General features: G+C 37.0%; 3 protein-coding genes across 3 annotated transcripts; all 3 read right to left on the bottom strand.

The window, feature by feature from the left end:
* Positions 1-180: 180 nt before the first annotated feature.
* LOC126799002 (zinc finger AN1 and C2H2 domain-containing stress-associated protein 11-like) lies at positions 181-2,487 on the bottom strand. The gene is made up of 2 exons (XM_050526106.1): positions 2,173-2,487; positions 181-1,176 (listed from the first exon to the last, which is right to left on the bottom strand). The coding sequence occupies exons 1-2, from the start codon at positions 2,269-2,271 to the stop codon at positions 397-399; spliced, it is 879 nt and encodes a 292-aa protein (XP_050382063.1). The 5' UTR covers positions 2,272-2,487; the 3' UTR covers positions 181-396.
* A 7,429-nt stretch (positions 2,488-9,916) lies between these two features.
* Positions 9,917-10,576, bottom strand: LOC126800162 (uncharacterized). Its single transcript, XM_050527445.1, has one exon. It carries the CDS (start codon positions 10,403-10,405, stop codon positions 10,055-10,057), a length of 351 nt encoding a protein of 116 aa, XP_050383402.1. The 5' UTR covers positions 10,406-10,576; the 3' UTR covers positions 9,917-10,054.
* A 2,048-nt stretch (positions 10,577-12,624) lies between these two features.
* On the bottom strand, positions 12,625-17,980 carry LOC126798290 (probable galactinol--sucrose galactosyltransferase 2). Its single transcript, XM_050525210.1, has 14 exons — positions 17,836-17,980; positions 17,060-17,296; positions 16,726-16,970; positions 16,318-16,408; positions 16,129-16,177; positions 15,951-16,042; positions 15,740-15,847; positions 15,407-15,526; positions 14,376-14,928; positions 14,051-14,118; positions 13,809-13,943; positions 13,507-13,724; positions 13,234-13,322; positions 12,625-13,129 (listed from the first exon to the last, which is right to left on the bottom strand). Exons 2-14 carry the CDS (start codon positions 17,248-17,250, stop codon positions 12,791-12,793), a joined length of 2,298 nt encoding a protein of 765 aa, XP_050381167.1. The 5' UTR covers positions 17,251-17,296; positions 17,836-17,980; the 3' UTR covers positions 12,625-12,790.
* Positions 17,981-18,369: the final 389 nt, after the last annotated feature.

The following is an 18,369-nucleotide window of genomic DNA, read 5'->3' as shown; positions in this document are numbered from 1 at the left end:
CATCATTATGCAGTCAATCGAATGCTTTATTATGTAATTGATCCAATGATTTCCCTTTTGTTCGATTTATAAGAGGGATTTAGTTCATTCTGATCAAAATTGCAAGGCCTAGTTACCAAGCTACATCTTCCAACGAGGGTAGTATACAAGACGGGCCTTTATTACGCAGAACAAGCAATAGTCTGTAAAGAAATTATTATGCATTATAAGTCTACAGACAGCACAATTGGCTATCAACAAATCAGTATTCACAGAGAAACAATTGTGTACAACCTTACAACTATAAGAGCAAACAATTTGACTTCACTCTCAACAGGTACATGCATTTGTCGGTATAACCACCTGACCGATATCCAATAGAAAACATTTACTCTTTGTAAGAAGAAAAAATTATACTTATGGTCTTGAGGTACCACCATGCTCCCTCTCAACATGCTCTACAAGAAGCACTGGATCACGAAATCCTTTACTACACTTGGGGCAGACATCAACTGTCAACTTCTTCACGCCTTCTCTGATGCCACCTTTTTCATGAACTTTCTGTACATGATCCACAAGAGTTGTGACTGAGGAAAACTTCATACCACATTGCGGACACTCCTCCACTGGCCCGTTTCTACTCCCTCCACTGCTGCTCTGCCCCACTCCATCTTTTGTTGTCTGAAACTTTTGGCTCAGTTCATTACTCAACTTCGCAACACCAGCTGAAGCTGAGGCTTTGAAAGATGAAGCTGCACTAAGAAAGCTACTACCCCAATTGGGGGAAGATGTGGGACGAGCATGGTTGCGCTTTGGAGTTTCCGTTTTACTTCTACTTAACAGACCCATAAAAGGAAACCCTGTCTCCGGTTTCTTCGGTCCAGGACACTTATGATCAGGACCAAAACGGTGCTTCAAACAGTGATCTGCCATGCAGTCCCGGCACTTGATTGTGTTTGAGAACGTTAAGACCTCCCTGCACCCAGGAACAGGACATTTTTTCTTCTTTGTGGCTTTCTCGTAATTTGAAGGGTCACAATCAGTGTTAACGTGCCTCTCCCATGAAATATTGGGATCTTCATCTGGAATTAAATGAACTCCTTTCGCACAGAGGGGGCATATGACAACAGTTACATTTTGTCTGTCGCCTTTTGGACAATTGTGTTTAACGTAGCTTCGGTGCTCCAAACAGAACACCTGCAAAGTATCAGCCATATGCCAATATGTCAAAAAGAAACTATTTCCAAGAAGCACAACTACAACTGAATGAAAATCCAGAAATTGGAAAGATGAACATGGCAGAAAGCTTAGAGACTATATTGTGGTGCCCATTCTCTTATACTCACTAAATCCAAAGTTCTTAATCAAATTGAACACATCAAGTCCCAACTCTCCTAGGATAGCATATACTAATGTTATAATGAAGTACCATGACAACGCCATTTAGAAGAGTAACGGAAGTTATTATACATCAAAAGATGTTAAGTTTTAAAAGGATTCCAGAACTAGCTACACAGGAATAGATATCTCATAAACAATGACCCCATATTTTTCACCTCCATCTTATCAATTTCAAATTTCTTCCACACTTATCTCCTCCAAATCTTTACCCTTCCAATAAACTAGAAAGCGTAATGAAGGAACACCCTCTCCAACAGATAAAAACACAGAGAACCATAAATAGGATGCACATAGGCAAACACTCTAGCACGACTAGCCTATAAAAGTATAATGAATTCAATTCTACCAAATTAAATTAAATGAATTTCATAAGGATATTCATGCTGTATAGCAGATAGCCAACATTCAACAAACGAACAACAAATCAATACATATCTCTGTATGCTCATAAGTAAACCATCCAACAAAGTTATAAACTCCAATACAATATCATTTTAAAAACACAACAACGAGAACATTGAACAACATTCCGAAACACAAACTTTCATTCCGGCGGCCACAGAAATCGATTTTACAAGTGATAAAATACTACAACCAAATGCCCGATCATTACATTAAGTAATTCTCGATTTCCATTCTTTTCATCTTCTTGGGAAAGAAAGTCTACATTTCCTCAGCAACCGAACCAAAACCAAGATTCAAAATCCAAACCACGCAGACATTCCATAATACACATTCAACACTGCTAAACCAATCACAAATTGACTAAAAAGGTAGAGATTGGTCAAGAACCTTATCGCAGCTGTCGCATGTGAACGGCAAGAAATCGATCTGCTGGCATTCGAGGACGGAGCAATGCTTTCCGAGATCTGGGAATTGCGGAGTTCCCATCAAGAATCAATGAAAATGAGAACTCACACACAAGGCAAGGACAGGAATGGTGGAACTTCCAAGTTGCGGGATTTGCTGCGAAGATGGGGAACCCGGATTTCTGAGGATATTGGATTTTCCGCGGATCTCTCTGTAGAGGCCGAATCCGCGGAATTGGAAGTCCACGCTGATTTTTCCCCAAGGAGACGGCGTCGTTTCCGAGTCGCTGCCTCGGAATATTTCTTTCTGAGAAAAAAAACAAGAACACGGGGAGAAGAAAGACGCGCTTTTATAGAAGAGGAAGAGATGGTTTTACGGTAATTAATATTACTGTCCATTGGTCTTACACTTTTACGCATTACAGGATGTGAACGGGTAATTATTCTTCATTTTTAGGAATTGTGCTGAAAACGGTCTAGGAGGTGCTACTTTTCTAATGGCAGAAGCACAGCTCTTCGAGACAGCCTTGTTAAAGATAGAAATCGAGACTACATATATGTTCAAGCACAGACTACAATTCTTGTTGAAAAAATAGTAGCCAACAACATAAACCAATAGAATTCGTCCATGGCCTTCTTAGAGTACGTGGTGTAGGCCTTGAAATATAATTTTTGGGTCTACAATGTGATCTTCCGTCTAACTAACATTTGTTTACCACATCGAACATAAATTCCTCTAGAAAAATAAGATTGTTGGGTAAATATACTAATGGTTAGACCAATGGTACGAATGATTCGCTCAAGAGCCATTAATCATCGGCTTGTAATATACATTACACCAATGGGTCTGAACACTTCAATGAGACTCGTGATCGGACATACTGCTAACATTATTATAAGAACATGTCAGCATACCGACAGAGCACCGAAACTTTGAACTCACGACCTGGTAGAGGGGAATGAACTTCACCTCTTGAGTAGTGTAAGGAAAGAGCCGGTGAGCTTGACCAGTAGTGGTATCTTGAGCCATGCATCAAACATGACATACGGGCCAGCAACATTATTCAAAAACAGAATAGTACAGTGTATAACTTTATATGTAATACATGATATATATATATATATATAGAGTTGAAGTAAAACATTATTATTGTGTATTTGTTAAAGTAAACGACAAAACAAATTAATGACGTTTACAGTCAACAGGAATAATAGTTACAATCAATACTTATGTTGTGTTAATTATCATAATAATTACTATTTTCTTCTATTATAATCTTAACTCATATATAAATGAGATTATCAATAAAATGAAGATGGCAATTCTTTAACGTTGAATATATGTCAAAGAAACAGTGAAGAAGCAAAAAAATACAGAATATCAAATTTTTGCCGCACACCCAGACAATTGATCTGGGCACCCACCCTAATCGACACAACCACAACCTTTCTCGTTGGCTGTGATCGCAAACGGCGACGGCAGCTGCCAATTCCCGGCGCGCCCTCGACCCGTAACCAAACCGGATCCGAAGAACTCGGTCCCGACCCCAAGCAGCATCTACACGGCAATCCAACCAGATCCGACGACGCAACGCTTCCCAGAACCGAGGCCTCCGCCTTGCAGCTCCGATCTAGGCACCCATCTTCTGCCTAGCCCAGAACCGAGGCCTCCGCATCCCAGCTCCAATTCGTCGATCATCTCTGTCCAGACTGGTTTCGTCGATCTCTGATCTTCGCTAAGAAACCCCAAATTGACGGCGACCATAGCCGAGCCCCGGGAGCCCAGAACGGTGGCGGCCACCCAAATCCACTCGATCTGTCGATCATCTCTGTCCAAATTGACATCGGTAGATACCTGGATCCGACCCGAGGATTTTTTGTGAAAGGTGCATGGAAATTTTGTCCCTAGGTAAAAGTTTTTTTTACTCTACGTAAAAGTGAATTTACAGGAAATTTTTTCTTATATTGGTAAAACTTAGAAGGTAATTCTCCAAAATATCATACAAAATTTTATTTCACTATTTATACTTTACTATTTTACAGTAATAAAATGTACTATTTATGGTAAATTTAATTCAATTTATACTGATTAAAAGTGACTAATTGTATATATGTCGTTGTTTTTGTACATGGTTTATCAAATAACAACGGGACAAACAACATGAAATTGTGAGATCCAGAACCGCTTAAAATGCAGTTTATATGACAAACTTACATGCAAGCAAGATTTAAATTAGTTGCCGCTTTTATTAAATTTGATTCATATACATGAAATTATACATGTTACGTGAGTAAAGTAGTCTTTATATTTGTGACATGTAATATGCTATGCATATTGAATTTTTTTTATTAGACTGCTTAGCATGTTATTAAATTGGAATGCTATGATTTACATTTTAAGCATTATGTTTATACATGGTCTTTGACATGCATTGTGAGTACAATAATTGCCTTAATTTTGTAAATTATTTAACCATGTTAAACTATGCTCTACTTGTTTAGCATGTTATACCTATGTATATTTTATTTAGCATGTTATAGGAAAATGAGCATTGCCATGTTAACAAAATTTCATGAACATTTTATGATAAATATTTAAGAAAGGACAAACCTATTACATGTGATAAAGTATTTTTCATGAAGCATCGAAAGACATTTCTTGGTCTTACAATCCAATTTGTATTTTTTTTGGAAATAATGAACTTGTATGTCTTTATAATGATAATGGAACTTCATAAAGCTTCAAAGTGGTCATAATGTATCTTGGTATGTTTAATTTTCATGTAGGTCTATGTAGGGTTTTAGACTGCAAAACTAATTCACGTATTCTATTTACAGTTGGTTAAACCAGCACAACATATATTGGACTCTAAATAATTTGAGTACCAACCTCCCCTGCAAGCTAGTCAAGGCTCAACCATGATCGAATTATGCAAACATATTTCATAATTCATACACATAGCTTGAAAGTATAATTAAAATCTTGAATGACAATGTAAGGTTTCTCATGACAAATAAATTTTCCTAAAACAAACCTTGCATAATAATGCAGTAATAAGCTAAAGCAAATGACAATTACGATGAACATTTAGTTTCATACAAATCGATCCATCACACTTAATAACAATGTACCATGTGAAAAAATGCCTAGGGATATGGCATGAGCAATGAAGCGCCATATTATAAAAAGAATATAGAATAATGAGAGTACAACGATTAGAACAAAAAACATATTCAATATCGAACAACCTGACTGAAAAAGAATCTCAATAAAAAAACAACGATAAAAACCTAGCTTAATCAACAAGGTTCCAGACCTTGATTATAGTATGCCTTTACTTTTCCAAGATATTATTGTAATGTATGTCATGCCTAAAATTTAATTAGACTTCGATATTAAAGTTATTGGCTTTGGATTAGATAAGACATTGATGTAATCCTTGACATACAACCAAGGTTGTGAATTTTTCTCAATGAATTGAAATTATTCGAATATTAATTAAAGATATACGTGGTTCGATTTTCAATATTTTGACTTTGCGAAGTACTGTATAAAGTAAAATAATTTCACAAAATATTAGTATGACATGAATAACTGAATGCAAAGAAATGCATAATGTGATCCCCACAGTAATAGTAATGAAGAACGATAGTACATACTTTATCCCACATTAATAGAACCATAGATATAACTAAGAATATTAATCATTTCTAATCCTTCGAGGTTCACAATGCACATATTTTATGGGATGGAAATATCATTTTATGATTCTATCAAATTACTCTAAAGAATTTGGGTTTATATTCCATTTTTATGTCTTAACTATATTCATTGACACTTTATGTAACAAGAGCCAACAAGAGACAATCAAATCGTTCTACAATTTTAAATATTTTTATGTCAACTGGAACCAAGGACTCTAAAATCACATTCTTGATATTATCTCTTGGAGGTTCGGATGTGTTTTTTTATCTCCATATCTCGTCGCTCCCCTAAGGCGGAACCGTGAAATATTTTGATGCACAAGTATTTCCATTAACTCCTTATAATGCTTCTTATATCCATTGTTATTAAATGATGTAAAGCTAATCATTCAAAGCCATCATAAATAAATTAGGATTAAAACTATCATATGCAAATGACACATGTATTCTCATTATGTTTAAACATTGAATTCAACGAAAATTAAGAGAACAGATTCAACCAACTTGTGGATACCATAAATATTTTATGGTGTTGGTTGATGTGTCGACATGTTGGTCACGTGTCATCACACTATTTACTACTCAAACTAATATTGCTTATGCTAATTACAAACCCATGCACTTGGTCTCACGGAGAACGAATACAGTAATAGTCTTAATGATGGTAATGCACACTAAAAATTTTGTTTAGGGTAATATAATTTTTGCATACACAACCTCTTATTCACTATTTCCCGACCATCACTATCATCATTGTAAAAAGAATTACAATCCATGACATTGAAAGATCGAAATAGTTAAGCTTGCCAAGATTGACACAGATCTACAATCCTTGAGCTCAACTAGATTAACTTATGTGTCAAATTGTGACGCCACATCACATAATGGTGAAATTAATTAATGTGAATAGGTGTTTTTATTGGAGATGAGCATCCAAATAGTCTGCCATATCGCAACCTTGACAAGCGATCTCTTTTTCACCAGATATGCGGATTATCACTTTTATGAGATAATATTCCCCTCGTTAGGGGGAGATAAGAACAAAGAATGCTCGAGTGGAACGACAAGACTTGTCGTGATTTTCCCTACGGTGTTTCATTTTGATCCACACTATCGCACAAAGTGACGAGATCATAGATTTCAACTGCAAACATGCTTACAAGGTTTGATGTCCTAAGAAGAGGATAGGACACCACCTAGGAGGAATTGGCATTGTGTTGTCATCATAAATAGTGGCATGATGACGCCATAAAATGGTATAAATGGTGTCCCAACCCGTGGATCTCCAAAGAAGAGGGGAAACCTATCTTAGGTTCAATAAAGAATTAATTTCAATTTACCCCCATAAACTTTACACCCAAAATCAATTCACCCTAAAAATTATTATTTTAATCAGTTCACCTCCCTATATTTTCAAATGACATCAAAGAAGAACAAAACTCATATTTTTATATGGATTATATCGATAATTATGCTACGAGACCTAATTTTAAAACTTCAGTGGTGTTGTAAAATTATTAGGAATTTTGTTTTGGTCTTGCATATATGTTTTGAAGCCTTCTTTTGATATTTTTTTATCGGATTTTAACCAAGAAAATCTAAATTTTATCATTCTTTGATGTTATTTGAAAGTATAGGGGTGAACTGATTAAAGTAACAGTTGAATAGGTGAACTGATTTTAGGTGTAAAGTTTAGGAGGGTAAAATGAAATTAACTCTTCAATGAATACTCGATAAAAGGAAGAAAACGAGTTTTGGCACAACTGGATCCATTATCCATAATCTCAAATCTTCTTCATAAGAGTTTCCTAGATTTTGGTTATCAATGGGGGACACCTCAGATGTTAGAATAAATCCTTGAAAATATTGAGATCTCTACAAATACAGATTTTATGAGGAAGTAGGATATTGAGTCTTGATATCGAACCATACTTCGTTGAGAAATACTAACGTAGTATTTTTGGCCTAATTGAAATAAGCGATCTAGTATGAACTAATGTTCACTAACAAAGAGATATGTATTTGGGCAAATGAAGTCGATACCGCAAGTGTAAATCCTATCATATGTCTTTGTTAGAATGCGTAATAAGAAGATGAGTTTAGACTCACGTTGTGACTCAAGGTCTCTCATTAGCGCTCTTGAATCGACTACGAGAATATATTCATTTATAATGAACCATAAAGAAATATTCTTGTAATATATGTTATTGCACTTCACTACCTTATCAGTTTGGTAGTTTCTAAAAAACTGATAAAGACAGCTTATGAATGTGGTAATAAGAATTCTCTATGGGGATCGAAATTAAGACATATACATGAAGTCCTAGAACCAACTTCATCCACTCAAGAAGTGGCTCTAGGCCACGTAGCGCTACAAAAGAAATTGAAACGTTCACGAAGTAAATACTTAATTTTGAATAGGGATCAGATGAATTTGTCATTGCGTATTCAATATGGATTTACACAGACTTTTAATTAACGAAAAAATGTATTGCAAATAATGAAAAAGATATTTTGGAAGACACATTCTGGAAATGGATCTTAATGATTATAATATTGATTATTAATCATCAATCGGTTTTAGTCACTCTAAAAGTTAAAAGTGAAGCTTCTATAACTCTCATGATCAGTCGAAGTCTTTAAAGATAAATCTGTTTTCATCTAAATGGAAAATGACGAATAAGTGTTGGGAAATAAGATTCCATATACAAGTGCATAGACGCATTACCGCACTTAATACAATATGCAAGACTCAACTTCTCATTCGTTATATAACTGCGCCCATGCAACATCAATACTTAAAGGTTTAGGCTTATTAAGTCACTGTACATGAAAAAGAAAACGACAGGGTGAGAATGAACAATATCCACATTGTCGCTAGATATGCATAAAGTAAATATGCAAAAGTTATCAAAACTCTCATGATTAATGTAAATATCAGAGGGAGATGTAGACATCAGTAGGAGTATAAAACACATATATATTATTCTCAAATGTAATTGGTACGTTGTGCTGTTTTTCCATTCGACCAATGTTTTATTTTCTCCTACTGGGTTTTTGTTACATGGCAAGATTTTATTGAGGCAACACCCTATACATCATTTTATCTTTATCTCCGCACAAGAGAGTGTTGAAGGAAAACACTATTAGTGTGTCTTCATTAAAGTAAATGACGGAATAAGTTAATGACGTTTACGATCAGCTGGGGTCCATCAACACTTATGTAGCTTTAACTATTATTGTAATTATCATAAATACTATTGTAATATTGACTCGTATATTAAAGAGATTATCAATGAGGCCAATTCGATTTTTCCTACAATATATTTCAGTGAGTGCAATTTTTACAACTTGATCGAGAAACTAAGGCGAAGGTGGCCTGAAAGCCTTTCGAAGATAACAGTAACATAAAGAAGCATAAGCATGCTGAAGAGATCAGCTTTAGAAAAGCCACACCAGTCTTATCAACTTTCGAAAAGTTACAACGGTCAAAGAGCGGAAATATTCATAGAGTAATCCTTATTCCTTTAAGAAAAGTAAAAGAGAAAATTAATAAAAAACAAAGCTAATTCTTATTCAGCTATATATATAAGTATAGATCAAGCAGAGCTGAAAGCAAATGATGTCTTCTAAAAACACCAATGGCCCCATTGTGGCTCATCCAAATGATGAAAGACAACAAGCACACAAAATAATAATATTTTTGATGAAGTTCTTGAACAGAGATCAGATTAATTTATGTTATGGCTGCTATTGCATGTTCGGTGTAATGTGTACTACTGCAGACGAAAATTTAGTATATGTTTTTGGCATGATTAAAGAACTAATCACTAATGTACGCAAAACTCCGGCATTATCATCAACCAATTAGCAATGCGAGGAGCAGCCTAATGTTCCCATTCGAATTTGCCCACAACCAGAAAAATCTAAACAGCGGCTTTCTGTCAGGTAGATGGAACTAGAGATTTACTGATTTACAGGCCATAAACACTACAGAAGTAATGAAAACAAACCAGCTCAAATTGAAAAGCAAGTCATATCACATTAGATGGAACTTACATCATAACATTTATGGTTTTACATTAAGATTCTTAACTTTAATTCTTTGCAGAATGCATGTGGTATGTGTTAACAAGCTCATATGTTCCTACTTCCCGGCTTCACTTCGTTTCTTCTGTTGCTGGAGGCTTCGGCTGTGGTGAAGGTTGGGGTGGTGGAAGTCCGCTATCAATGCAGCTCCTGCACTTCTTCTCCACCCATCCTTCAATGTCATACTCACCACTGTCACCAAGATGCCTTCCTCCACATAATCGAGCAACAAACCCAGCAATAACACCCGCTATTGTGATCACTGCAAGAACAACCACCAGTGTCTCAATCGACCTATGCGTGTAACGACTGCTACTTGATGCATCCACTGCTACTTTAGGCGGCGCCCCTGCCCACATTAGTGGTGGTGGAAGTTGATCCTCTAGCAGCCTTGCCTTTAAAATACTCCTCATGCTCTTCATAGTTGTTTGGGGATGAAGGTGATGTAGAGAATTAAGTATCAAAAATACAGTGTAGGGCTACTTGTACGTAAGAGATTATAGAATCTAGAATGAAGCAAGGGATACCATGAATGTAGAGCTCAAAATGATAGATTGGGAAAATGGGAATGGAAAGAGAGAAGGGCATGAAAGAACCAAATGGTGAAAACAGTGCAGACAGAGAGACACAGATCGACTGCGCATGCAGCACCGCTTAACATAATGAAAAAAAAAAAACCAAAGTACACTAATAACTTTGGATCTTGTTTCTGTGATAATTGCATTGGTCTATCTCTCTGTGCACTTTGCTCGCTTTGGGTACCCTTTTTAGTTGTTCTGTGGGATGCTTTCAGTAATACAAAACATGAATGATAATGATGATCGAAAACGGTCATGAAAGTTGAAAGAAACCATAGCATTTTATATTCCGGTATCAAAGAGATGGCTCTGATTTTCTTTTCCCAATATGTCCTTAGCGGTATCACATGTTAGTGTCCCATATGTAACCCCAGAACCAAGAACTTGCATTACTCTACTCTTTAAATTTCTGTTCTTCTGCACTATATATATGTTTCCCAGGCGAATATAAATAACATTAGCCTTCTACTCTTAACAGATTCCTATATATAGAAAAGTCTGGATTTGTTCATTCAATCAAATCTCACCTTGGCATGTAAAAGTAACTTTACTGAAGGAAAAGAACAATTGGCATTTGGTTGAACCATGCACGTACTTGAACGAGCAAGAGTTAAACTTTGCGTGGATCGGACAGATCGATCGATGTTAGGTCAAATGCCTTACATTTTCATTGTAGAGATATAATTGGTGATTTGGTGGTGGCATCTGCTATAGAGCCATAGAGGACTGGATTTCTCGTACGGAAGAACAGTCATCTTGGTTGGAAACACTGCTTTGCTAGATGTGAGCAATAAGCAGGAGATTGTATATCAGGTACGTAGGAAAGAAACTGAGTATAACTCAACTGTTAAATGAGCTGCTCCAATCTACAACAATACAGTACTTGCAGCAGCAAATCTAGACTCTCTACTTGACAAGATTTCTACTGCATTAATGTGGTTGTAATTGTATGACTTCTAGTATCTATGTTTCATACATAGCTCTACTATTATATTTCCGATTCATACATAGCTATAGGTAAATATGTACTGTTATAAATATCATCCAATTTGGAGAAGAATGTATCTGGGAATTAAACCATACCTATTCTTAACATCAACCTTCTCCAAATTAAACAGATAAAATGTCACCACCGCCCTCTAGGTCAGGTTTCCAATTTCCAAGTCTCTTGATCGGCTTCCTGGAGTTTTTTCTGCCGAAGGAACCCCCTGCATCGCTGCATGCACTTTCTCACGTACAATTAATTTTACAAGTCTTTCTCTACCTCTCTCTTCCTCAATTTTCCCTTATGCCACAGCTCTTCTGGATTTTCAAATGCGCATTTTACAAACGGTGAGATAATTAATTAATGTCCATTAATTTAGATCTTGTATGGTATGTTGGACGACACTAAAAGTACATGTACACTTGTTTTACTACGTAGTTGACAACTTTTTCAACTCGCTTCATTTATGATCTTTAATATCACACGGTTACTAATGAGAGATATCAGTCAAACTAATGATCGAAGGCAGGACGACGTCTCATCTATAAAGAGACTAATAGAGACAAAAGTAGCCGAAAGTGAAAATAATATATATGTACGATTGGAAATTTCGGACAATTAAATTTTCTGGTTATAGAGATTACACGTTCGAAAGAAAGTTGGAAGAAAGTTCTCATGATCACTGCTACAAAGTTAGAAATTTCGGACAATACCATTTTGCTTAATTTTCCAGCAATTGGACCAACCAGACGCAGCTCAAACATTAAGAAAAGACCCTAACGTTAAATTGGAAACATATATGTAGACTGAACCTGAAACATGCAGTAACTGAGCCATGACAACAAAAATCTAAGCAACTAGTTGTAACATCTTCAGCTGCCAAATTGGCCAGATAGCTAGGTATTAATTAATTGAAGCCCAGTTGTAACTTAATTGTAAGGCTGAAAGCTCGAACCCGATATAGAAACGGAACCTTTGGCGCGAATCATGTAACACCCCGTACCCGTAAATAACGTTCAGTTAATTTGATGTCCGAGTACGTGGTTGTTACTGGTGAGAATAGAGAGTAAAAGAACACTTTTGTTGGAACCTGGTTGTTCTATGAAGAGGAACAAATGACCTCTTTTATTCTAAAAGAAATCAGAATGCCATGGTTTGCTTATTTCCCTAGCAGGGTCTCTCCTCTATTTTACAAACCAACCATATCATTCATTGTTCAAATACATAAATTCCACAACCTGATCTCATGAAACTTGGATTTCTACCAGCCATTTGTACATCTCCTCTGTCGGGATGGGGATGGTGAAGGTCAGTAATCCAGTTGTATAGTCATATTCAAACTCTGTCTCAGCTTTATCAATGGTACACTTCAGTGGACGCTGAGACGAGTAAGCTCCAAACCTTCCGCATCCTCTGGTTTTGATGGCTACTGTAGCACTTGAAGATCGATTCGCACTGAGAGAAGTGGTAAGCTCTGATTTCTTGTCAGAAGCCAGATGGATTACAACATCATCCACAGCACCACTGGAGTTGAACATGTCCAGCAGGCCTATTGGTGCAAATGAGATGTTGGGTGTGACCTCCTACAACATAGAAAACCATATTATTCAGTGAACTTCCTACTAATAACAAATTTGGACAGTATAAAGAAATTTAATTTGGAGTTTTGGACTCTAGAAAGACTAACCTTGAGAGGACAGAAATGGAAGACCTCATACTCCAGAACTTTAAGAGTCACTGGCACTGAAGCATCTTTTGGTAATCGAAACACTTCTCCTGATATTGGGAAAATTCATACTGTTAAAAAGCTAAAAATAAGTAATGTAAGATTCTTTTACACAAAATTTAGACCAATGCAAGTTCAATATCTTAATATCACAATCAAATGCTACTAAAGATATATCCATGGCTCTCGAAGATCAATCTACCATCAAACTCATCATGATAGAATGATTTATACCTGACTGGTGAGCATAAACTATTGTTTCTCCGTTCCAGTCATCACCAGCAATTTGGGAAAGGGCATCAACATCAATGGCACGAACAGAACCAGTGAGAGTACCAGGAGATGTATCATGGATGCGGGTCTTCTTTTCAACCTTGCACCAACCGGCTCCTTGACAGTTGAAAACACCAATGACACCAGAGCACTCGTTCACATTCCATATCTTAAGCAAGCTACAAAAATTATCAACATTACTATCGCTAGAATTTTGGGATGGTACGCATACACTGGAAGCAGAGAGAGATTGCTAAACAAACCTGGTTCCATCTCTTGCCGGATCAGCAAAGAGACAATCACGTGTTGGCCTACCAGGTAATTTGGCTCGGAGGACAGATCCATCAGGCAGGACCAACTTCCTCAAAAGATCAAAGTTGTGGTTTCCAGGTTTATCACTGTAAATTCAAGGCCCATAATATCCATTAAAACTCATGCCCAACCTAAGTTGCACATCAAGTCATCAACAAATAGGACTACAGAGTTTAGCTGGTGCATAGCTTACCTAACATAGATTGCACACCCACCGATAGAACGAGCTGCGCCATGATAATCTGCTGCTGGATGTAAACTCTGCACAGTTAACGTTCTTTGATCAATACCACATAAAAGAACCAAATGTAATGGACTAAGAGACGCAAGGTAAACTAAATAATCCATCTTAACAACCAGTGTAATGTTAATTATGTTATTGAGCATGTTTGAAGTTACTAAGCATGTAAAAGAGCCCAAACTAAGTTTGGGGACTTCTAGGAAATGGAATTTCACAATATTTCCATGCATCAAAATCCAACCATAATGCAACATAAAATGCTCCTTATTTTACTTACGTGAAACATATCCCAGTCTGGCTGCATGAACTCTCCAAGGAAAAGGGTGTTATAAGCCACAGAAGAAATATGAATCGTGTGAGAAGCAGGGTCCCGTGGGTAGAAGTCATCAGAGGCTCTCACGACAGCAGTCTGCTTGGAACTGTATAGCCCATCAGTGTTATGACACATGCAAGAAATGCATCCATTGTCAGGAAAGTTCCGAGCGACCGAAGCCTCGAGAGCCTGGTGATAGCTTCGGGTAAGAGAAACTCTGCCACCATGTCCAGAACCAAGAGTCTCAATGATGTTTTGTACATCAACCTTAACTCCATCCACTCCACAGGTAGCCAAATACGCATGAAGCTCATTGTAGAAATTGAAAACTTTCTTCGGGTGCACTAAACCAAGACCATGAACAGCTAAGCTGTCCATAACTATGTCAGGTTGGTTTCCAGTCACACCAGGAGATGAGACTGGATATGCCAAAGCAGTGTCATAATGCTCCATGCCAGAAGCAGCTGGTTTCACTCCACCCCAGTAACCAGCTAGTGCATGCCATACATACACAAACCTGCAGACATGAAGGAACAAAAGAAACAAAATGATTAGCTATGGTCCCAGTTCCAAGAGAATCTCTCATTTTTGTAATTTTTGATCAAGGAAACATCAGCAAATGCCCAGCAGAGTCCATACTCTAGGATCCTAAAACATGCAATATTTACTATGGTATTAAGCTATATGTTATCCAGACTAAACCAATCACTTTATCTACGAAACATCATCTCCATCGCATATTTGATCTGATGCTTTACTGTACACCACGATGATTATATTTAAATACTTTCTTAGATGCAGTTACTTACATGTAACCAAATTAACTATGAACTGCAACTCCAAATGTCAAGAGTTCATGGATATACAAATACCTTTATAAAATTAAACAAATGTACGGAAAACAATTTTTTCGTTACTCTTCACTAGTCTGATAAGATAGAAGCACTTGGCAGGAAAAATCCAAGCCAAAGTACCAATCAATTAAAACCACTTACTTCACATTATGATGCTGTTTTGCTTCATCAACAACATGTTTCAGGCCTGAGACTTGCTCACTGTGTCCATTCTTTTGGAATTTTTCATTCTCCTTTATTCCTGTAAGCCTGCTTGCAAACCTGCAAATAATAAGCTCACAATCACTAACCACGTCTTAACACTTCAGGGCAAACAACAAAGTGTAGAAGAAAAACATGTATGTTTGTCCAGAAGGCAGAAAAATGAGATCCTTCTGACTCATACCACTCATGTGCTCTGATGCTTAAAGCCACCGAATTTGATGAAGGAAAAAGAGAGAACTCATTTAAAATTTAAAAGAGATGAGCCCTTACTGTGCTCCTTCTTGTACTACAACATTACTATCCTTGGGTTTACTTTCAATTTGTTGCCAGCCATCATCTATGATTAGAAATCTCGGTGGTGTCCCTCCCTCATTCAAGCTGCAAGTTTTTCATAACGGGAACTAAGTGAATAAAAATATTCGTTCTTATAAATTGAATTGGGAGAATAATAATTTCAATTCATAATATCATTTCTGATTACCTTTGCAGACCAGCATCAACACCCTCAGCTGTGACATCAGTATAGAACGCATCCCATGTACACCAGCCAAACCAGTCGAGAAAAGAAGGCAACTACACGAAACAAACATAAAAAAATTGAGATTCATTCAGGCCACACCAGCACTGTGCAAGACACTGATCACATGATCAAAACTTACCTTCTTCTTCTCACGATGGACAAAGGTCTGCATGTGTTTTTCTACAGCCCTGTTCAATGAATTTATAATAGTATACAATATTACCAAAGTGTAACAGAAAATATATAATCCTAATTAAAATCACAATAACAGATTTACAAAGAGAGGATAAATACTGTATTGCACAATAAAAGAAAATGGGAGACTTACTTTACAGCCTGGGTGATGACTTGAAATGGATCAGTCCCAGCATGCACATAAACAAGGCAAAGACCTTGATTGGTCTGAACATCAGAATCTCCTGCAAAACCAATCATACACCAAAAAACAAGTCGTTTCGATTCTTTCGAACTCCATCTGTGTTCTGTATTGCTTTCCCAAATCCTATAAACTCCATGTATTTGACACATTTGGATGAAACTAGTGACCGCATTAATAACAGCTCCACCCCACAATTTCAGATGTCTTATCTCGTTCCATCATTACAGGCGGGATGAAACTGATTAACGGGAAAACATAACCTCTTATAATGGAATGAAAGCCATTCTATACAAGCAAGGTGTATATTTTCATGCACACCAAATACTAGTGTGTTTTTTATGGCCATAATCTACTCACCACTCTCGAGGCAAATCTCCAGTTCATTCCTCTCGTTCCCTTGGAGAGCTGACCGGAACTGGCCCTCCAGCAGAGGAAGGAAGACAGTGTAGACAGTCGATGATTCGACATCACCTCCTTCAACATCATCCTTGGTCTCCACAAGCATGAACTGAGTCTCCAGTGGAACTTCTTTCGCACATGACCCCATCCTCTGAGTCATCCACCATAGCTTGAACCGGAAACAGCACATGAACCGGTGACCCCTATCATACCATTGAAAATAAACATAAAATCATTCACCCCATAATTGAGATTCAATAAAGATTGAAAATTTCATTATGAGATTACTCACTCTAGAACACCAACTGGGAAGACATGGAGGCTCTTGCTGTGAGAGGTCGTGGCACCAATGAAGGCACCGGCGACGAGTCCGACACCGGATCCTGGAGTGAGCACAATGTTTTCCGGCACTCCGGTAAGTATGGTCTTCCCGTGAACCACCAAGTTTCCATCGTTGATGGAAATGTTGGGAGTGACAGTCATGGTGGACACTTGAGATTGAGACTTTGACAGCACCCACCTAATGATACTGATCGAGTCACCACATAAAACATCATAATTGATTAGAACAAATCCCAGATCATATATCAATCATAAGAATGATAAATAGGATTAAGGTTATGATAAAAAATGGAACCTAAGAATAGGAATTAATACTTGGAATGTATTCATGGTAAGAAATTCAAGAACCCAGGTAAGAATAAGGTGGCTTATGCATGCTGGCACGTTTATTTGGTTATAATGATTTGGAAAAAAACTGATGGAGAGAAACAAAAACCGAAAAGGGAAACAAAATGGGAAAATCATTGAAAATTATGAATCAACATCAGGTTTTGGGTCACAAAAAGTTGGGGCCTTTGCTGCAAAGGCTGAAGCTTTTTTGCCTAGAAGAGCCAAAAACATAGAATCATAATAACCATGATGCTGACTAACAAGAAATCAAACAGCAAGTTGGGTGATTCTGAATCAGCATCAAGAGTTAATGTTAAATTAAATCCATAAGGCCAAAGCACGGACTTTGGAATTAGCATCAAGTTTCAAGTATCCGAAGCACCAAGAAGGACTCACCAGAAGGTAGAGCTTTGTTAAACCTCTACAGGGAGACAAGAGGTTTTGTTAGGGTGGAAGAAAAAAACACTCAGAAATAACAAGCGCAGACAGACGAGGAATGCGCTTGAAATATAAGGCGTGGTGTTGAAGTGTTAGAGTTGAACACACAAGAACGTGGTCTGCAAAACGATGAGGGTGATTGGGTTTATATATAGTCCCGAACTTGTTAAACTTCGAGCAACTTCCATCTTCGAGCCTTCCAGATTTTGCCACGTTAGATTCCATTACTGGATGTTGTTTTGATTTTTGGTTCTTCCAACTCTGATTGAAATATTTCATTAATTTTGTTGTCTTGTACGTAATAGATTTCATTACAATGAAATGATTTTTATCTCGTCGGAAAAAATGAAATGATTTTTATGTGCAAAAAAGCGAAATAATTTGTATAAATAATTGATATAACCCAATGAAATTAATATAATAGACACATCTCAACTAGAAGTAAAAAAAAAACTATAGAAATTCTCGGTTCGAAAATTCTAGATACGAGGT

This window comes from Argentina anserina, chromosome 6 (genome assembly GCF_933775445.1).
Source record: "Argentina anserina chromosome 6, drPotAnse1.1, whole genome shotgun sequence".
In the NCBI taxonomy this organism is placed as follows: Eukaryota; Viridiplantae; Streptophyta; class Magnoliopsida; order Rosales; family Rosaceae; genus Argentina; species Argentina anserina.
Note: the sequence above shows the minus strand (reverse complement) of the source record. Positions and strands in the feature narration are given on the sequence as shown.